Raw genomic sequence first — 23,876 nt, forward strand, 5'->3', positions numbered from 1 at the left:
TAACGTTTTGCAAGAACTTAAAAGAAATATCAAAACATTTTATTTTCATTTTTTTTTTTAAATAATAAGTTGTAATTCTCATTGGAGAGCAGCACTTTTTTCATGAAAAGCAGTTGATTTCCTTATCACTTTGGGCTTGAAAAGTATCTCAAGATACTCATATGCAATATATCATATATTCGAAACATCTAGATTTTTAAATCCGGTAACAATTATTCATAAAAATCATAAAAATCAGGATTACACAATTTCAAATAAATCTTTACGGGGGTCAATGATATGACTGGTCTAAAGTTTGTTAGGGATATTGCCAAACGAATACTAAAAGAGTGATGGCATTCCTGTTGGAGTCAGAAGACTTACTGATGAAATCAGAACATTAAGTTAAAGAAAGATCATTGCCTTACTAGTCGCATCCTGCGGATGATATAGCCTTCCGCCAGAACCATAAGCAATAATGTTAATGGAGAGTTATAATGGTCTTTACAGTTTAAATAATATTATCATAAATAATGAAACTATGAGAATAGGAACATGAACAACAACAACAACAGGAACAAAAACAATAATAGTACAAGCATGAAATAATTACCGTAGTTTTATGCAGCCATTGCTTCCAACGAAAACGGCAGAATTCCAAAGTTAATACAAAACTACCGACATTTTGCTTAATTTCTTTAAATAATACAAAGGTATCGGCTCACGACGTGTAAATATTTTACAAGAAAACAAGGTATATCACAGAATATTAACATAAACTATAACGTTATTTACATTTTTACATATTTTTCGATGACGTCTATTTGATTATGTAGTATGCCGTCCTATTTTCCTGTGTGAAACAATTTTGTATGACGCCAGTTATGTCAACAATCGAGTAAATTTAGTTAAGCGTAGCATAAATTATGACCAGTGGTAGAAACTTTGTCAACAAGACAAGAATCAGTACTGGCGTGTCGTCTTAATAATTTTCGAGATGCCACGATATTACACAGTATGTCGAGATAATCTATCCTGTCATGTCCGTCATTTTCACGTCAACTCGGGGGTCAATTAACGCTATCATAGAAGCCTGTATGGGGCACCCTGATGATGGGATGATGTCGTCTCTTTCGAGATGCAAATCACAACAAGCCGTCGAAATATTGACAAAAACTATGGAAGCGTTAATTGACCCCCGAGTTGACGTGAAAATGACAGACCTGTCAGGATAGATTATCTCGACATATTGTGTAATATCGTGGCATCTCGGATAATATTAAGACGTCACGCCAGAACTGATTCTGGTTTTGTTGACAAAGTTTCTACCACAGGTCATAATTTATGCTACCTAAATAAACGTGTTACCTAAATTTACTATGTGGTACGTCTTTATGTGGTCACAGTAAGGCGACATGCCATTATGTAACGTATCATGTTACTTAAATATAAGTCGACTTGCCATTTGATTAACATGGTTTTACTTCCTAAATTTAAACGAGAAAATCACAAGATGAAAATGTCAACTTGCACGAACACAAAAAGCAACACAAAGTATTTCTTGAATCCGTGTGTGTTCCGGACAGACGGACGTGTCTATTTCGGTACGTTTATACAATATTATATATTAAATTAAAATAATAATTCACGATTTTTTAATTAAATTAATTTGTAACCACGAATAGAGTAAAATATAGACATTAGTTTGTGCTAAGAGTGTAGTAACAAAGGTAGGCTATTTGTAAGAAAAGACAGAGGCTTTTCCTTTTGGTCACGTAACCAGACCTTTAGACCCGGGGTTGAAGGATGCAGTTACCGGACCACTGGGCACCCTACACGTATTTCTTCAAGATAGGCTTTGTAGTCTTGTTTATCTGATAGAATTGCACACTCCTTTTTTTGTTGTTGTTTTTGTTGTTTTTCAATAGAATTTTTGAATTGGATTGTGCTCATAACTGTCTGAATTTATCATGAATTTCTGAATTCGCTTCACTGTTAAAGTAAATAACGGTTTCTAACTGAAATCAGCGATAAAATATCATAATCAATATGTCTTCAGTCCGAGTGAGAAGTCATAAAAAGAAATATTTACCCTAAAAGCTAAGATATGACAGCAAAGGCCTTTATTATAACTGTATATAGTTATAACAATTAGGGATATTTAGAATATCCAGTGGATAAGGTGTCGGCTGCTAAGTTCAGGGTCGTGGGTTCGAGCCCCACTGGGGTAGCGGCCATGGCTTCTCAAGTGGCACGTACGGTACCAGCTGGTAGGAACTATATTTTAGACTACTTTACTACGCTTGCTGTAATCAGTTTTTCCTCCCTTTGCAGACGTTTTCCATTTGCATTCGTGACGGGAGAATGGAGGAGATGGAAAGTTCTTGAGCTGAATTTAGTAAAACAGAGGTATATTTTCAGATTGTTTTGTGTTTTTATTATTGGTATCATAATTACGTAGCCTACATATATCTCTACAGAAGTTATTGTAGTTGAAGTTAATGCCTGAAAATGCGGTGTTTGCATCCTCGAGATATTGAATGAATTATGAATTCTAGACTTTAAATGAATGGAGTGAAATAAAAACAGTCAGTCAGCCAGTAACAGATGAAAGATTATTTAACGTCGCAAACAACACCAGTCACAAAGCTCTTTTGCGACAAACAAAATATTCAGTAATAGATACTTGACTGTGCTTATTTGACCGCCTGTTAAAGTCCTTTAAATGCTGATCAGTGCCATTCTAGGAAGCTGTAAGTACAATTTGTCTTTGGTACGACGCGACCGGAGATAGAGCCCCACTTCTCACTTATAGCCGACACTTCGATCGAGCTATTGAAACATTTGTATACATATTTTAATAGAATAACCTCGTTTTGCAAACAATTGTCATTTATATATTCAGACCACCAGAGGAAGTTGTGAGAGACTGACAATGATGTACTGAACGATCATGATGGAAAGACAACATAGTCAAATGGGGGTATATTTCAAATTTTTATACATTTTCATTAGTATAATAATCAGATTGCTAAAATAGCGTTGTAATAATTTGTGATGAAACTTGTAGTTATTATTTTGATTAACTTCTTTGATCAACTAAAGGCATGCAAATGATATATTTTTATAACCAAATTTATTTTGTATGATAATATTTGTTGAAGCTATGTGTTGATATCATTTAGCTATACAGGAATCATTTTAATTACTATTTAGTTTTTTTCTTGTTTCTGTTTTCAGGTTTGCCATAAGCTTAACTTGTGCATAGCCTGCTTTGAATGAGAGCCTTCAGGATATTTTCATCTATGTGACCTTACCGCCTGTATACCTTGTACACTACATATTTTTAAAAACAATCTAGGAAGAAATACCCTAAATGTGGGAGTAAAATTGAAGCTATCAGAAACATTTATAATTTACTAGAAAGTATTTGATAATATAATAGCAATTCTGACATGATTACATTCAGGTAGATACTTAAGAGTGGAAAGCATTTTAAGTTGAACTGTTTACTTCTTTCGATGTAGGACACAATGGAGAATTGTTAACATGCTTCTTGAATTTAGAATATTAGACACCGATGCGTCTTTGAAATTTACTTATACTGTGAACAGTATTGGATATAAAGGCAACATCAATGTTAAGTTATTGACATCTTATTTTATATAACGTTGAACCAGCTATAAAGATTCAACCATGGCTACATCTTGTATCTACTAATTTACAGGACATTTTTCTTTGTTTATATTGTACATAGTGCCACGTATGAAAAACCAGTAAAGATACATATGAAGATTTGTATTTTGTTTCCTAATATTTGCTGTATTAGGTAAAGGCAATATCTGTAATGTTAAGTTTGTTTTTGAATCATAATATATCAGGTGAACAAGAGTAAAAGTTGAGTAAGTCTCCCCGTACATGGACGTAGTGTTTGTTATATTTTTGGTCCTTTTCGATCATTGAGAAAATTCCTTTTCACTGTAAAAGAATTCCGCTTAAGCCGGTCTAGGAGACTGAAGGAGAACTGCACATTTCATTACATCTCCATAAACAGAAAAAAAATGAAACAGACTGTGCTATTGTGCCTTTTCTTATTACGTTAACAAGATTTTAACCTAATCTCATGAAAAAGTTACTTTGTTCTTATATAAAAGTAATTACTGTGTCCATCTTTCTGTCTGTCTATATACCTGTAGAATTTTGCCATTTCACACATTTTCACGTTACATTTTGTCATGTAAAGCACTGTGTTACATTGTAAGAAATATGCACTACAATCAAAATCGAAACGGTTGTATTTTTAAATCACCTTTATTACTTTGACACGAATTTGTGAATTTCTGAAAAAGGTTTTATGTGTACGTTTTAGATATTAAACAGATAACAAAAGAATAAGTAGTACTGTACGCTCCCCTCTCCAACCTTTTGTATGCCGGATCCAGATTCTTTTAGAGTGGTATTCTTGTTGCAAAGTATTAGTACACCACATATTACCCTACGTGAAATTTTATGTGGTTTTAGACATTAATCTACAACAACAGAGATAATTCACGGAAAGTCATTAAAGTAAACTGCGATTTTACTGCTTTTTGTTTTGCTGGATGCTGGTTCAAAACTTAACACATCCTGGGCCAAAGAATGCACTAAAATGTGACAATTCCCTCGTGAACCACTCGTTGGATTTTTATCAAACATGATCTGTAGTACTTTTGTAAGGTCATCTCCCAGAATTATTACAATTGGTATGACAAGACCTTTCTAGAGGACACAAGATCTAAAAGTAGAAAATTCTTAAAACGAAGTCTCCTTAAGGTCCTCTCCCACGTTTTAAATGAGTGAGCTTGGTCCTTTTTATTGGTAACTGGTGCTAAAATAACAATACCTTCAAACGATTTCTCCTCATGAACGGCTTGATGGATATTTAACAAACTTTGGCTGTAGCATCACTGTACGGGCCCTTCCAACATATGTTCAACTGGTGGTCTATGCTCCTATTAAGGGGCCAGTTGAGCTAAATATGAAAATATCTTTGAACAACTTCTTATGAATTGCAGGATGCAAATGACTAGTTTAAAGAACCTTTGGAAACAACCCAGGCCTAGTCCAATTACTTGTGTGTAAATTCTACCCAGTTTATAGACCTAGGAAGAATATAGTGTTTGTACTGTTTGTAATCTGTCACATAATAATGCCTCTTGAACTTTCCAGTCTGTTTAAGCTCTGTATTTCAGGTGAGCACTCTTGGACTAAGATGGCATTACGCTTCTTTCTTGAGCATAATTCAAAATTACCTAAACTACTGTAAGGATATTGTAAAGGCGAAGAAGTTTAAATTTCATACAGAGAAAATGCAGTCTAATCTACCTTAATGACCTATTTAAATTTCTCCCTTTATCTTATTTACGTATAAAACATTTGTGCAGAGCATATCTCCAAAACATTTAAAAGAGCTTGATAGAAATTTAACATTGATAGATAGTACTGGGAGGACTTGTACTGCAAAAGATCCGTAACTCAGCTTTATTTACTTTTTGACATAACTCCATTAGATATACCTGTTCTCCGCAAGTAATTGTAAACTTCTCCAAATGAATCACATGTGGAGGACGAATGATTTTAGACACAATGTCTGTTACAAAATTCGTCACACAGGATAAACCCCACGCCCGGGGATCGTATTCACGACCCCGCGTTCTGTAGTACCATTATGTTGAATACTATGAGTTCCATAGCTTTGAAACTACACACAGTGATATATTGTCATTATATGAGTATGTTATGACCCTTTTAATACTTAAGAACATCGAAATTACTTTTTGTATGTTTTACTCTACTCTACTGTAATAATGAGAACAAAAGCTTTTAAACTATGCACACTCATCATTATTAAGTTTGCCAGGAACCATAACTCCTGCACACATTTTTTCAGAATTATGGCCTTTTCTGTACTATGTTTATACATAATTTATAATTATCAGGTCGATTGTGAAGGAAGTTCTACAACTAAATCACTCTCGACACCTCATTCCTGATGGAATGAGAGAAGAAGCCATTTTCCCTTTTCATGCTTAGCGCCAAGCAAGGGAGCTACAGGAACCATTTTTCATGTCTTTGGTATGACGCGGCCGGAGGTCGAGTCCACGACCTGCCGCCCTGGAAGCGGACGCTCTACCACCAGGTTATTGAATTTCCTAATTAAAACTTTTGTTACGGTCTACTTTAATTGAATACTGTATGGGTCATTGCTTTATTATAAGATGTATCATTATTAGTCATGAATGCTGGCCAAGAACATAAATTTTGTCGGAATTGTGACCTTATTTGTACTAAAAAAATGGAAATGTTTTGTAGGCTCATTTTTCTTGAATACTGTAATAGTTGTGCTTTATTAATGTCTTTGCCTAAAGCATAAGTGAAAGAGGAATTTTATTTTCATTGCATACAGAACAGGACATTGTTGGAAAGTGGACATTTTAAGAACGACACCTCCACCATGTATAAATTTTGAATCAACTGCGTTTATCTTACTCATACACGGGCTGCCATATTTACTTGAAACTTTTGAAAGGAATTATTTATTTTATATCGTAATATCCGCTTTAATGATGTCAATTATTATTTACAATATGATTTAATCTGTCGTAAAGTTTCATTAGGTCTATAATAATCAGAAGCGCGTAGCAGTTCTTTGCGTATTTGGTGTAAGTTTTTTTCGCAGTCATTTGTTCGACTTATTATCAGATACATCTGCTATATAATAAAATCTGTAAAAAGATAAGCATTAATTTAAAAGTATTTGGGCAGACCTCTTCTAGCCTTTAATATTACAATGACAACTCTAAAATTTATAATTTATAATTGATAATTGATCGTATTGTAATAATTTCTGCAATTTAAGATACATACAACAAATACGGAAGCAGATGATGCCTAAGACAGGCCAAGGAAGCTCAAAAGGCAAAGGGTCGTTTAAAGCATATTTTCTCGATCTTTTTGTACACTTGGGATAATAAGGCATTGTATACAGCATCTCTAACAACATTGAACGAATCCACTTCCTCTGGTATTCTTCCACTGAAACATGCTATTCAGTGAATTAAGAAAGCAAATTTCTATTGTTTATTTACTGAATAACATTTTAGTCATAAGCGGTGGTTTCTTTTTATCTGCCTTATACAGTTTTGTGCAACATGTAACAATATAAAATTCAAACATCACATTTAAAAGAAAAATCAAAGCACATTTAAAGGGAATTCCGGTAGTTTTTTATGCGCATGTTTCTGCGCAGCCGACACCATCTATGGAAAATTGAAGTGGTCAACATTTCTTGAAACATGTTACAGACAATCTTAAGTATGAGGAATCTTGAATAAAATAACTTTTTTAATAAGTTTTATCAGTAATCAAATGTTGATACTGGTTTATGTTGTATTGACATGAATCATGCCTGACATGTATCTGTATTTTGACAGCGCACGTTAGTACAGAGACAGTGCCGTTTATATAATGTTAGACATTTAAGTTAACTTTGTATTGATAAGACAAAATCCCCTTTCAGATTATTCAGTATTCAATTATAGAAAGAATTAAGAATGTTTAAACTTTTTAGCTTCTGGCAGATATACATGTTATCAACTTAGTCAGGTTCGCGCCATTTTTCGTCCGCAAAGGTGTTGCATTCAAGCGGCCTTAACATAAAATTTAGCCCGGTGACCCATACTTTTTTTTTCCCATTTTTATTTTCACAATTCAATTGTTTATTCACAATGAAAACAGGAAAAAAAAATCTAGAAACAGCTTTTTCAAAATTAAAAAAAAAAGTTCTTTACTAAGGGTATTTTCCATTTAAATAAAGTTCACAAAAGTGAATATGAAACCAGATTGTTTTTCTATTTGTACGCTGATTAAAATGATATTGTATTACAAATATGACTATGATATGAAATAAGTATATAATAGAATCTGTAAAAAGAATTAACCTTATTGTGCTGTCTTTATGCATACTTTGGTTGGTATTTATAGAAAAGCAAACAATCATGAAAATGTTGAAAAGTCGCTATCAGTTTCAGCAACAGTGGGTGTTTTCAAAACAATTTTTTCACAAAAACAAGCCTAGTGACCCATTGTTTTTATTTGTTCATTGTTTTCAGCACAAGTTTTCCTAACATATATGTGAATTTGAAAAAATTCTGTGAAAGAAAAAAACTATACAACATACTGGCACTACAAAATAGCCAGTTATTATAATTAGATTGTTCACCATATTTTTAACATTTCATATTAGTTAGCATCTCTTGCAATGTTAGTGTTAGTGTTCAGGAAGACAACTAATTCTGACACTAAACGGTAGTCTTGATATTTCTAAAAGAAGCATTACATACATAGATCTACAACCAGTTAAGGTACATTGTTTTGCACTGTTACTTGACTATTCAAACTTTTCTTTGTCCAAATGAATCAGTTGTTTTCGAGCACTTGCAAAAAAGTATCCTTCTGTTGCCTTTACGTATGTTAGGGTTTCACCTGACGGGGATAACTGTCTTGAGACTCTGGAACATGGTTGGGGTAAGGATGAGGTAAATCGGTTTAAACTCCCCGATGGTGGTTTTGCCACTGACCATCCAAAGGCGCGATGCCCCATTGTTTTCCTGTATTTGTTTGTTTTGTCCTTGTGTGTTTATTTTGTGTCTGACTGTGTGTGGTGTGCGAGTGTTTTTCCTTGTTTTTTGGATCTCCTGTCTATTTAAAATGCTCGTTCTATCTGAAATACTATCACCATAATAGTATCTTAATGCCATTTGAAAATCTGGTGCAATAACTGCACAAACAACCCTCGGAACTTGAAAGTATAGACTTAATATAGTCAGCCAATCTTTGGCGGATCTTTTTAAGATACTCGTAACCTAAGCACTTTTCCTGAGTTTCCATCTACATTGTATAGCCATATGCATTGAAATTCCAAAAGTTGTAACATTTAGGTGATCGTCTAAATGCATGCCCACTTTTGATATATGTAGGTCTGTGTAACAGACGTTTTGAAATCACATCAATGTATCCATGGTCCTTAATATATGCCTGGCTATTTCTTGCGATTCTTTCACTCTGTCTGATGACTTAAACATGCTCCATATTATGCCATCTGTTGCAAAGCTTTCTAACTTCATTTATTACATAAGGTGACGTAGAACCAGCCCTATATCTCCTCACCCCAAGGCACCCGACAGTTTGTCTTGTATGTCGAAGAGTTACCGCAATTTTATGTGTAAAATATAAACTAAACTGTAACTTTCCATGTATATATCCAAGCCGGAAATATTAACTAACACATCTTTGAACTTGTTGACACCAAACCAGGCAAAACAGCTTTCACAAAAGAACAGGCAAACATAACTGAAATGACAAAACAGATTTTTTTATTACAATGTATATCCATAATTATACATTATCTACAGTTTATATAATATGCTACTTCATTGTATATTAGCGAGGTAGAAAAGGGGAAGGAACACCTAGCCACACGCTGATAAATATGGAATCAATAATCTAACCACTCAGCACTTATTTTTGCATAATCAGAAAAAAATATCAAAACGACATGGCAATTTGACATTTAAGAAAATGACTTAAAAAAGGAGGCATTCAATTTAGTTGTTTGTTTTGGGTTTAACGCCGTTTTTTAACAGTATGTAACGGCGGGCAGGTAACCTAACCAGTGTTCCTGGATTCCGTACCAGTACTAACCTGTTCTCTGTAACTGTAAACTTCCCCAGATGAATCAGAGGTGGAGGACTAATGATTTAAGACACAATGTCGTTTATCAAATAGTCACGGAGAACATACGCCCTTCCCGAGGATCGAACTCGCGACCCCGCTATTCGTAGACCAACGCTCTACCTACTGAGCTAAGCGGGCGGGATGCAGCTAGTTAAGTGATTATTACTTTTCGATGCACATGCAATGAAAATAAATCAGTCCCAATGTCAAAAAAAACCTTCGTGAACTAGCAATTTTAACATAAATTTGGTTATTTTGCATAACATTTTGCAAGAACTTGACAGAAATATCAAAACATTTTATTTTCATTTTTTTTAAATAAAAGTAAGTTGTAATTCTCATTGGAGAGGAGCACTTTTTCATGGAAAGCAGTTGATTTCCTTATCACTTTGGGCTTGAAAAGTATCTCAAGATATTCAATATATCACATATTCGAAACGTCTAGAATTTTCTAAATCCGGTTATTCATAAAATTAATAAATATCAGGATTACACAATTTCAAATAAATCTTTACAGAATCCGGAGTCAATGATATGACCAGCCTGAAATTTCTTAGGGATATTGCCAAACGAATACTGAAAGAGTGATGGCATTCCTGTTGGAGTCAGAAGACTTACTGATGAAATCAAAACATTGAATTAAAGAAAGATCATTGCCTTACTAGTCGCATCCTGCGAATGATATAGCCTTCCGCCAAAACCATAAGCAATAATGTTAATGGAGAGTTATGGTCTTTACAGCTTAAATAATATTATCATAAATAATGAAATATGAGAATAAGAACATTAACAACAACAACAGCAACAACAACAACAATAATAGTACAAGCATGAAATAATTACCGTAGTTTTATGCAGCCATTGCTTCCAACGAAAACGGCAGAATTCCAAAGCTAATACAAAACTACCGACATTTTGCTTAATTTTCTTTAAATAATACAAAGGTATCGGCTCACGACGTAAAAATATTTTACAAGAAAACAAGGTGTATCACAGTATATTGACATAAATTAGAACGTTATTCACATATTTACATAATTTTTGGATGATGTCTATTTGATTATGTAGCATGCCGTCCTATTTTCCTGTGTGAAACAATTTTGTATGACACCAGTTATGTCAACAATCGAGTAAATTTAGGTAATCGTAGCATAAATTATGACCAGTGGTAGAAACTTTGTCAACAAGACAAGAATCAGTTCTGGCGTGTCGTCTTAATAATTTTCGAGATACCACGATATAACACGATATGTCGAGATAATCTATCCTGACATGTCCGTCATTTTCACGTCAACTCGGGGGTCAATTAACGCTTCCATACAAAAACTCTATACACCACGACATGTTGTCTTACAATATGTCAACATATCGAGTTATTAAATCCCGACAAAATAACATGTTATATATGTCGACTTCAAGTAACATGCATGCCGACATACTTTATGTCGACATACAGTATACAACGCAACAGGTTGTCAAAAAGCATGACAACAAACCTATGTAGATATGTCAACTTGTCGTGTTATTAATGCAGTTTTACAACATAATTATGCCGACAAAATAATATATTATATATGTCGACTTTTAGTACGTTCCTGCCAACATACATCAAGTTCACATATACAACATATCATTTTGTCGGTATAATAACGTTGTAGAGTTGCTAAAATTACACGACAAGTTCTACAGAGTTTGCTTGTCATGCTTTTTGACAACTTGTTTCGTTGTATACCTTATGTCGGCATGACGTATGTCGGCAGGCATGTTGCTTCAAGTTGACATATATAAAATGTTATTTTGTCGGGATTTAATAACTCGACACGTTGACATATCTTAAGACAACATGATGTGGTGTATAGAGGTTTTTCGGCACATTTTTGACGACTTGTTGTGTTGTGAGGATAACGACAGAAACAACAATTGTATACAAGAATAAGCAATGTAAATTGCTTATTGAGTTTTAAGTGATTTCACTTTATTGAACGATTTTAGAGTACAGTTTGTAGTCACACGTAAGATGCAATATATGAATGAGCCCTTTGACTGATAAGTTATGTAATAAGGCGTATATAAAGCAGTAGGCAAGTCGAATTGTAGTTACAAACCTTTATTCTACTCATTTTATGTACACATTACTTTATTTTAACAAAACACTTGAGTAACAATCTAACAAAACCGAAACCAAAATAATAAATAGGCAGAGATGATCCGGACAATATGGCTATATATAGTATCTATATATGGCTATATATAGTATCTATATATCATTCTTTAATTGCAAAAATGATCTGTGACGTTTATTCACCTGCCACAAAAATTAAAAAAATCACAAAAAAACCACAAGAGCTGTCACTACTGGTGACAAATGCCCCCGAAGTAGTACCAAGAATGCCACAGATGTATGCGCAAAAATCACATACTAGTATCATTTTGTGACTTTGATCTTGACCTAAGAGGCCTGGTCATAAGCGTGACACATCTCAATATGGTGAACATTTGTATGGAATTATTTTCAAATCGCTTGAAAAATGGCAGAGTTATGAACCAGACAAGAAACACCTTTGACTTCTAAGTGTGACCTTGACCTTGAATCTAGGGGTCTGGGTTTTGCGACTGACATCTCATCTCATTATAGGGAAAATTTATGCCAAGTAATTTCAAAATCCCTTCATTAATGACAGAGTTATGGACTGGAGAAGAAACAGACTATGATAACCTTTGACCTCTAAGTGTGCCCTTGACCTTTGAGCTAGGGGTCTGGGTCTTGCTCATGACACATCGTCTCATTATGAGGAACATTTATGCCAAGTAATTTCAAAATCCCTTAATGAATGGCAGAGTTATGGACCGGGTACAAAACAAACCCTGTTAACCTTGGACTTCTAAGTGTGACCTTGATCTTGGAGCTAGGGTCTGGGTCTTGCTCATGACACGTCATCTCATTATGGTAAACATTTATGCCAAGTTTTCTCAAAATCCCTTCATGGATGGCAGAGTTATAGACGGGACACGAAACAGACCATGTTAACCTTTGACCTCTAAGTGTGACCTTGACCTTGGAGCTAGCTGTCTGGGTCTTGGGCATGACACGTCGTCTCATTATGGTGAACATTTATGCCAAGTTATTTCAAAATCCCTTTATGAATGGAAGAGTTACAACCCGAACAAGAATTTACCGGACGCACACACGGACGCAAGGATGGACGGACGGACAGTGCGATTTTAATATGCCCACCTTCGGGGGCATAAAAAAATCAAAGAAACAATTAATATGGTAACATGATGCCTAAGACTGAGAAAAAGACTTGTTCAAAATCATTATATATGTAGTAGTAGCAAATGTATAAACGCTAACGTTTTTAGGCTCTGAAGTGTGATAAATTTTTTCAGTGTTGATTTATTTTCTGGGAGAACCTTCATTTTTACTGTAATAGATTTCAAGCCGGTGACAAGAGGCGTGATGGGTGCTGCACATTTCATTTCAATACCACGATCCAACAGAGTCTCCAATTATGTTACTTGGTTGCGATATATGCTTCAAAAGGATCTTTTCCTAAATGTTGTTACCATAGTTATGACATTAACAATCAAACAATATATCAGGCAAAAGTAATAACATATGTTGAAACATTTGAAACTGTTTTGAAAGAAATACAATGACACAAAAAATATTTACAAATTATTGTATAATGTTTTGCAACAAAATTATTCAAACAACAGGAGAATTACAAGGCTAACTCCATTTCTATGTAAATTATGTAATACTGACACTAAAATTGAAACAAATTATTAGCCTGAGTGGAATATTTCTGACAATTGAGATGAAATTTCATATGTTTCTTCTATATCTTAAATATATGATACATTACAGATTTAGGGCTAATAAGACATGACTAGAATAAAAGCATTTAAACATCGAGAGATGAACAATCAATGACTGAATTAAAATGTGTCAATACTTGTTCTGGTACAACCGTAAAATCTGTCAAGTATTGTTTTGTTAATATAATATACATACAAGCTTCAACTAGAAAACTTCTGATTTTTCCATTGAAATTGTAATTATATGGACTTAAAATGTAACGATGATGCAACTACTTCTAGTGACTATGAAACGGCATTTGAAAAAAAATTGTAGTAAACAAATCGAAATTTAAGAAAATTTCAACAACAAAAAGTGTCCTACGATATGCGATTGGTGGCGTCATTACATGTTTTCTTAAACTTCTCTTCGTCTTTTTGTCATTTAAGAAATAAAACTTTTTTTTGGTTAAAATACATGTACCTCTTTTCAGCTTACACTATGACTTAGTTTAAAGCGGTTTTAAACATCACATCTATATACATTGACACAATTATTAGATCAAACGAATATAATTACAATGAAATACATTCACTTGATAATTATACATTTATTTAATACAGTTAAAATTTCCAACCAACATTTCCATGTGATACAATACACTACACTATAGTAAAACACAACACAATACAACACAACACAAGCAAAACAATATTAAAAAGGCCAAGGTGTTACAGCGGAGGGTTATATAGAAGAAAAAGATTTTTATCATTTTCACGCTAAATGTATATTGAGTGACTTCACTTAATTATGGTGCTTTAAAACCTGCCAACGTGTCAAAAGCTTCCACCTGTTTTATTTTATGTTGTTTTCTTTTGTTGTTTTTTTCTTGCTGACATGTAAGCGACAGAAATTGCACGGACAACAAAATGAAATACTTTTATAAAATGTCTATCGTTGACTTGTTATTTCAGAACACCATACATAACAGAGTATCAAAATTTCGGATCCATATTTGTGTATATGTTATGGATAACATAGCCAAGTTAAGGATTTAATTTCATATGTAAAAAGCAGAATCATTTCCATATATTCCTTAACGAGCCTAAGCCGCTCACCTTAGGAATACTTTGTTCCTTTGACATTTTTTCTAACCAAGTTTGGCGAACATCCGTTTATCTAATATGCTTTCTTCTTTTCCCTGGACGCCCTAAAATGCAGTTATGGGTATTCGTGGAACAAACTTAGGAGAGGTTTAACCAAGGGTGCTACATGCTAAGTTCGGGGAAGATCCATCGAATTGTTGATGAACAGAGGCTGTTTAAAGGTTTTTTGTCTATTTAAAGCTCTTGCAGTCCCTAAATGGGGTGAAGTGAAATAATTTAAATAAACTCAAAAGAAGTTCATGCAAGAATGTTACAGACCAAGTTCTTCGTAGATCCACCGAGAAGTTCATTACTACAAGAATAAACCTGAACATGGTCCAATCAAGGATACAACAGACATCAAGTGGTTCATCAGACGTTGCTTAAAGGGCGATACTTTTTAGCTCGGGATGCCCCTAAAAGGAAGTAATTGGTGTGCAAGCATTTATAAATACCTCAAACAGGTCCATACAAGGACGTCTCAGTTGGAGTTTTGTTACTTTCTTTCTAAAGTTAAAATATGATATTAAAACATCTTGCACGTTAAATGATTCAAAATAATGTCTTAAAATTAGCTTTAAATAGGCGGTTCACTCTAATCGTAGACAAATATCTCGAAAATAAGCACACGGACCTATACATTTTATTTCATCATATTATAAGCCATATGTTTATTTACGACTGTGAGAAGTTTCATTAAAATCTACATTGTAGAAATATTTTTATTCGCGAAAGTGTTTTGAAAATTGCGTTTTTCCCATAGACTCCCATTATGAAAACTTGCGTGAGGTCGAAATTTTTCAAATCAGTCTAGCAAAATATCAAGCACACGACCCGATCTTTTTTATTTGCTGAATTTTCATATATAGTTTTTATTTAGTTTTGAAAAATCAGAGTTTAATCAAATTCTACATTGTAAAATAAATTTCGATCCTAACGTGCAGAACTACCTTAAGCTCTGGTGAAACGTAAAAGGACTCAAGCAGAAAAACTTGATTAAAATCGAAATAAGAATCATACAAGGATGATACAGGCCAAGTTTGGAAAAGACCCATCAGTTTATTGGTGGAAAAAAGTTGTCTGAAAGTCTTCATATTGGTAGCTCTGGAAGTGCCTTAAACGCTTCCAGTGGAACCATTTGCACAAATACAGACCAAAATTTGTGACACTTCAACTGACAGTTTCAGAAGAAAATCTGTAGACGGACAATGACATTCGATCGCCTGAACATCGATCTGTTTTAACAGCTCACCCTTCAGGTGAGCTGAAATGTAACAGAAAATGTCATGTTCCTAAGCTACATTTCCTAATTGAAAGTCACTTAGTCACTAGCTCTTATCTGCTGGCAGTATCAGTTCTACACCGGCTGACTTTTGCAATTTCTCTAACCCTTTACGCAACAAAAATGTGACACATAATTCACTGTCATCTATTAAATATCGTCCATGGCATAACATTGAGACTGCTTTTATTTTGACAGCATGTTTACCTACATCAGTAATGCAGGTAATAGAGCCACTGTCCCCTTCTGTAGCATATGGGCCGTCATCACTTCCAGGAAGACAATCTATCAGAACAAGGTGATCGCTCTCAGCTCTACCAAGACGGATGGTGAAGTCGGCCGAGCATATGATGCCTTTTGTAAGATTTGAACCAGCTCCATATTTGTATGCCTGTTCTGTAACAATTTCATTTGGCGCTTTTGTGTATAGCTCTGTGGGCTTACACAACTCTGTGGGCTTCTTCTTTCCGTCTTCATCTTTGAGGTTAATACTGCATCGCTGTTGAATGTTCCCTAATACTTTTACTGCAGCGATGTCAATCAAAGAACGGTTGTCATCATTTGGAAATATACCATTTTTAATTAAGACATATTGTTGCGCATGAGCACAAGTCAGCCCGTATAGATTACCATCGCCATCATAGACGAAACCACCCAAAGTACCCGAAAGATGAAATGCCACATCTCTTAGATATTCAATATGATATCCAGTCTCGAAGCAAAACTTCTCCGGCTCTTGCAAAACTCTGACCACTCGGTATGGCTGGGTGAATTTGAAATTATTAATCATTTCACAAACCTTTCTCTGAACTACTGCTTCCCTCTCATGTTCCATATTCTTAAGATGAACTTCTAGTTGCCCATAGATAGTTCCTATACCAAATACACCATCAATTCTGTTTAAAAGGAAAGAAAACACTAAGTGAGTAATTGGAACATATTTGAGAAATGCATATATCTATGTATAATACAAGATTTATTTTCCCTTCACCAGTTTCGTACGTTGAAGATATTCAATGGCTATATTTCACATAAATATTTTCTTTTTAGGTATCAATTTCAAACGTAAAAAAAAGTCAACATATATATTTCACTTGACCATACTTTACCAAATATATACAGATCAGCTCACGCGGAAAACCCATTCTACTCGATCCTCGGAGGATGGCCAAAACGAGTACCAAGGCTCCGACTCGAAGTTTCTTCGAGTCAGCCATTTTCCGTCAAGGAATTTCGCTATCTGACTCCGAGGATTTATGCGAAGTCACTCGAAGGAAATCCTCGAAGTGACTCGAGATGAAATCCAATTAGCGGAATACACACCTATATTGCTTTCTTTTGTTTCAAGTCACTTGACGGAATTCCTTCAAGTGACTCCGAGACGAATAATTAATTACCTATACAAATTTAAATGGGCCTTAAAGTAACTTCGAGGACAGATTTCAGATTAATAGGAGTAGGGTGATTATATTTTACATAGTGATAGGCGAAATAACACAGTATTTCTAAATAAAAATAATACTGTAGTATTTTATCCTACTTTAAAATAAACCATTTTTTTCTGTTTACTTATGATATTTTATCACTTTTTGAGTGGATACGGCTGTAGTATTTTTTTATCGTATTGATAATTCCTTCCAAATGAAGTAATTAAAGAAAGACCATTTTCATGATGAAAATTAATCATTTCTCCTATAATTTTCATTAATTAATAAAGGTCACTTTTCTTTCACAGCCATTATCTTAACGTTTATCTTGTCTTACATAGTTTCTAATTTAGTCCGTTTTACATCAATTTATTTCTAAATCTAATTTGCACTGTCAGAAACTATTTCAATATAATATTTAACAAATCACTATTTTTTAACGGCAGTTATTTGAAATTTTGTTTAGTTTTATGTAATTCTTAATACTTAACAATTTACATTTCTAGCGGGCGTATTTTTAAAATTTATCTAGTTATAAATTATTCATAATTTAGTGCATTTTCATGACTTGATTTCTAAATTAAATTCGCAAAGTCAGAAATTATTTCTATATCAAAATTTAACAAAGCAGTTTCCTTAAACGGCTCTCATTTGGAAATTCGTTTAATTATATATGATTAATAATTTAGTCCGTTCTACATAAATTTACTTCTAAATCTAATTCGCATGTTTTTCAATATCATACTAAACAATTACTTTTAGCGGGTGTTATTTTAAAGTTTATCTATTTATAAATTATTCTTAATTAAGTGCATAAATTACTACACGACTGTTTTCCTAAATTTAATTCGTTTAATTAAAGTTTGATTAATTTTGTATGATTAATAATTTAGTTTATTATACATTAATATACGTCTTAATCTAATTCGCATGGTCGGAAACTATTTCAGTATCAAAATTCACAACAGTTTCATACATTCAATTAAAAGAACAAGCTAATTATATAAAAAAAAAACAATCCGTCCATGTAAATACTGACTCGAAGTTTCGTCAAATCATCTCGCGGCACTCGAAATGACCGATTTATTGTTTATTACAGACTCGGAGTCGCGCGGAGTGGCCATAAAATACCGGAAATCATTATAGTGTTACCTGTGTAATTTCGACTCGGAGTTCCGTCAAGTAATTTCTCGGAGTGACTCGACGAAATTCCGCTAAAGTAATAAAACTATAACAGTCGGTACTCCGAGTCAGAATTAGGCAGTACTCGGAGGAATTCCTCGCTATGCAAGATTTTTCCTTCGAGGAAAAACGGAAAGTGGGTTTTCCGCGTGAGCTGATCTGTAAATTACTTGTTTACATAGAGCTACAATCATATTTAAATGTTATGCAGTACCAGCCGACTGTAGAAAAAAAAATGTACAATTTTTATACTATGCTTAGCTATACATGTATACAACATGCACTTTTTAAACATAATACACAATACTGTTAGTACAATTTAGCTTGTTAGCTTAATGTTTGCATAAACAATAATTATGTAGTACTTGTTCATGTTCTCAAATTTGAAATTTTTGTCTAGTTTACCTTAAATTCAAACAACGAGGAATATTATGCATTTGGCCGATCACAACTCTCCTATTTCCTTTGTCTCGATATTATTGTTACCAGCCAAAATAGAAAAGTAAATTTAAACGCAACATCAAAGTTGACTGCATAAATAACAATGTAACTTTCAATCGTGCATTTTGTGCGTATTTCTAGCATTAGGTTAAGATACAAGTATACAGAAAGCAATCAACTGTGAAAAAAACAACGTTGCTTTCTGTTAGGATAAATAAATAGAAAAAATTCAAATAATCAAAATAAAACGTTGAACTCTTTCTCTAAGAAAAGCCGCATAATATTATATTATCGGCCATAGATAGAGCTAGCGCAAACTAAAATGAACTTGTATAGATTGAACATGTATGTGAGTTTTATGTGAGTTAGATTCAATCAGCATTGATCAGCCAAAACCAAAATTATGACCCACTTTAGAAAAGTCCTTGTCGCCTGAATTCTTGTTCATCTATAATAAACACGTGATGAAAAAATACTTTGAAAAGAGATTCTTACATAAGCCAGTTCATATGATTTATATTTCTTTACCAACAGTCGATCTATTTTTGTACTTTCTGTGTGCAATAAGATGCGATTTAAAAGCAGGTTCCTTATTTCTGCCATGTCGCCAAGAATACTGAACCCAATAATAACTCTGTTAAAAGCACTGGAAAACTTTGCATCAAAACTACATGTAGTATTTTGAAGGAGGGTTTATTGTAACTGCTGATAGACATTTTCAATGATTTAAACACAAAATGTATTTATCCTGGTCGTACATTCAAATGTCGCCAAAAACAATACTCACCTACCGTAACATGAACTAATATCAATAACACGATGTTGCAAAAGTGACATAAACTGTCGTCAAATGATTTTACATTATTTAAATAACTCCTTACTTATTTTCCGATGGGAAAAGTTTTCTGATATTAATTTTTCCAGTTCATCTATATTTTGTCGCGATTTAAAATTTATCCCCCTTCTTCACATATACAAGATAACAATGGGGTTTTCCCTGTGTTTCTATCATATACAATGAACATTAAATGAATCAATAAGAATGCTTTTTTCAGTATATGCCATCATGGTATCGAATATTCAAATAACTTTATCTCTTCCGTAACCTATCCCTTCCGTAACATAACATTTTAGCTGATCTAACTGCCTACTGAAATACGGAAACACACAAAAAAGCTTTTCTCATGTTTCACTCAGAGGAAGCAGAGGCTCATCTGCTAAGACTTTTAAGTGTAATTTGAAGATTATTGATGGAACAGTATTTCAATTAAATGAGGTAAGTTTATAAACATACATAAAAAATAATTCTAATACATGATGGGCATGTGATCATGTTTTACGGTGCTTGAAAGTGTTTTCTCTGTTTTTCCAATTTAGTTTGAGCGCCAAACAATACATAAAATACAGTGCAATAAATATGCCTATTTAAACATGTCTGTTTCGGAAGAGATAACATGTTTGTAAATTCCATTTCGACATTCAAATTTCATACATGAATTTTTGGCCAAAGAGACATGACAAAACTCACTCAGATTGAAGAAATATATATTTTTTTGACTAATTTCTCAGTAAGAAAGGGATTCAGAACTTGATTTTTGCCGTAACACTGTAATGGAGGTGAGATAGTTTGTCTTACTGCATTGAAGTTGTCCTTGTTAAGTTACTGCACCTAAAATGACTCTTTTTGGTTTCAGTAATGTCCTCGTCATTTTGTTATACTTAGAATCTGATACAAAAAATGTGCATTTGACGACCAAAAGTTTTATTCTGTTTCGAAGGAGATCTTATGTTACGGAGGTTACAAAGACATTTTGTTATATATGTAGTTCAAATAAGGTATTCTTAGACTTGTTGTATAGTAATAAGGGTTTTCTGAATTTCTTTTTTGTTGGCAAATTTACTATTTCTTTCCATGTCAGAGAAGATATAGCTATAGTTATATAACTTAAACGATTTGAACAGACTCAATCAAACCAAGTCTACTAATATTCTGCGTGACTGCATTCTTTGCTTTCAAATGATCTTTACAGATTTTATTATCCAACAGAAACTGGTGGAAGTTGAACGTCCGAAACATTGATTTGACAGACTATAACAAGTTAGTAAGAAAACGTTTACTAACACTATTCAGTGAGCTGGAATTGTTCCGAGAATGGACGACAAACACTATCAGAATAGTAATCGAAAAATGCAAATTCAACTGTTGCTGACAAATCACAGAAATGTGTGTGCCAGAAGAGACATATGAATAGCTGCGTTGTATAAGACATGGCTCATGATAAGTTCTGAAAAATTCCCTTACTGAATCAGGGAAATATAGTAACAAATGCAAAGTACCATGCGTCAAAGATGTAAGAACGATAAAAGAAAACAGACGTTTACATAGTAAATTATTATTTAGAAAAGATAGGGAATTCAAGAAATGTTCAAGATTCTTGATGGTGACCCTTGATGGGTAGAAGCCCTTCTTATTGAGAGGGATGTATCACTTGAACTGTTACTAAAGAGCCCTAACATTTTTATATTATTATTCTCATTAATCTATTACACACATCAGTTTGAAGAAAGGCCTATGTATGTTACACAGTTTCCATAACGCATTATCACTTCCGTTACCAGATGCTCCAATATTTACTCTATATACAGATTTTGTATAAATGCTACATTTCTGTTTTAGTTTAGTTTCTCTAGTCTTATACAGGTAATAGTTTGAAAATGTACCCTTTCAAGGGCTGTTTCTTAAATGAAAAGTGTTGGTTTTGAATTTGTTAGGTGACAGGTTTCTAATACTATAACACTGCCTATACCGTAATATATCGCTTTATTGTGTTTTTTTCCCCTTTTTTAATCAACGTTGTTAAACATTTGATAAAAATTCAAAACCATGTCTCCATGTTAGAAGAAAAAATCCAATATATTCTTAAGGTTCATGTTTTCGTTTCGTTGCAAATTTTATCAATCCGTAACGAAGCTGTATACATGCAGAATCGCCATTTCAGCACTGTGCAATACGTAGCACATCCGCAACTTTTTGTGTGGTGTTAAGGACATTTTACATTGACAGAGGGCTGCCATTTTCCTTCTATACGATGTTCAATTTAATAATTATGTCAAATGTAAATATTCAAATTTTTGTTATAAAAATACAGCTTAAATTTTTTGGTAATATTTTTTTATTCTCTCACGATGTTGACGGTCGAAAATTGATATTGATTGGATTGTGTTTAGGATGTTTATTTTCAAACTTGTGACATTAAACAGTTTCTTTTGATTAAGTACGTGTGTTAATGTCTAACTGCTTTATGTCCAAAATATGGATGATCACTAAAATCTACCCACTGTAACATGAGTAAATACTCATATGTATCAACTTTCGATATTGTTTAAACTCTGTCAATGTTGTGGTAGAAATTTTTCGGAGCCACCCAGGAGATGTTGGACTTGTAAATATTACAACTTAAGAACTGATATTTAACTTTCACTTTTTTAAGATTTCTTTAATTATAAATGGGTTAAAATTTTGGATTTGTCTGTGATACATTTTCGTACAAAATAATCAGTTATTTCAATTAGAAAATGAGTTTGCTTGTGGAAATATTAACCCCCCCCCCCCCCAACCCACCAAAAAAAAAATAAATAAATAAAATAAAATAAGTGATGAATACAATACACCTATACAGATCAAGTTTGAAACTCTCGTTCTAACTCATTAAGTCATAGTCCAATGTTGAAGCAATTAAAAAATGAAGCAATGTACATACGCCATAATGCTTTCCCGTAGTAATGCTGGTATAGCAACTTGCATTTTTTTCATATCGGCTTCTTCTTTAATGACAGAGCGGTAGAGATATCCGCTGATCTCGTACAACATCTTCTTCATCGTAGATGCAATACGCCCAGCGCAATATATAACTCTTTCAAACTCCCTGAGGACAGCCTGGATATCTTTACGCAATGGATATGCAATAAATACGAAACTTCTGCCAGGAAAGTGGTGCGATTTGTTACCAAGTTTTGTAGCTTTAAACATTTCTTCACAAGGCTTTTCTAGCTCCGACAGATGGTAGCGTGTGGTTTTTGAGACACTTTTGATCAGCCTGCTTTCGAAGTTGAATTCATGAGCTAAGCGATTGCATGCATCTTCCGATAAACCGTATTTTGCAGACAATGGAGCTATAAGAGCACATCGAATAACTTGAATTAAATTGCCTAGTACCGTGTCTATGAAAGGTTCATCTTTTCTGGTCTCTAGTATATCTACAAAGCCTAATCCATTTTTCAGAAATCCCTGTATTGAGGTTATTAGTTGCTCCGAATATAGAATATCTATCGAGTCTGCGGAAACATGTCTGTAACTGAGTCTGATTAAATCCTGTAATTGTGTTCTCACGCAAAGAAAGCATTGCATGACTCTTTTTTCCAGAATGTCAGAGATCTTGCTGCCAAGAACGTACTCTTTCGGATTTATGATGACATTGTCAGCATCTATTTCCATGTTAAATGATTTCAGTGCTGCTGAAATTATGTCGGAGCAAAACCGATCATATTCGGTTACATTTTCTTGGCGCAGTGTGCTTGTTTCACACACTATTAACAAAGAAACGATCTCACATGTTCCAGAACTCTCTTCCCTGGATGCAAAGTATTTTAACGTTTCTTGGACTGCCTGTAAAACAAAGGAGTATAGTTAAATATTTATTGAATAAGCTGCATTTAACGCACATGTGCTTTTTTCGCACGCAAGAGAAAACGGGAAGATTGAACATTCATTTATTGTTACAATTTACAAGACACGTTGGTTCTATTGACACCAGTTTTGTAAAGTCCCAATTATGCCGATATAT

At 33.7% G+C, this 23,876-nt stretch overlaps 1 protein-coding gene and 1 long non-coding RNA gene across 2 annotated transcripts; one reads left to right on the top strand and one right to left on the bottom strand.

Moving 5' to 3' along the window:
- The first annotated feature begins 1,897 nt into the window (after positions 1-1,897).
- LOC123523434 (uncharacterized) lies at positions 1,898-3,365 on the top strand. The gene is made up of 3 exons (XR_006681100.2): positions 1,898-2,388; positions 2,885-2,962; positions 3,220-3,365. It is a non-coding gene; the product is annotated as an uncharacterized LOC123523434 (long non-coding RNA).
- An 8,485-nt stretch (positions 3,366-11,850) lies between these two features.
- Positions 11,851-23,669, bottom strand: LOC128553018 (uncharacterized). Its single transcript, XM_053534122.1, has 2 exons — positions 22,794-23,669; positions 11,851-16,878 (listed from the first exon to the last, which is right to left on the bottom strand). Exons 1-2 carry the CDS (start codon positions 23,525-23,527, stop codon positions 16,029-16,031), a joined length of 1,584 nt encoding a protein of 527 aa, XP_053390097.1. The 5' UTR covers positions 23,528-23,669; the 3' UTR covers positions 11,851-16,028.
- Positions 23,670-23,876: the final 207 nt, after the last annotated feature.

The sequence above is a fragment of the Mercenaria mercenaria genome, unplaced genomic scaffold (assembly GCF_021730395.1).
Source record: "Mercenaria mercenaria strain notata unplaced genomic scaffold, MADL_Memer_1 contig_3385, whole genome shotgun sequence".
Taxonomy (NCBI): Eukaryota; Metazoa; Mollusca; class Bivalvia; order Venerida; family Veneridae; genus Mercenaria; species Mercenaria mercenaria.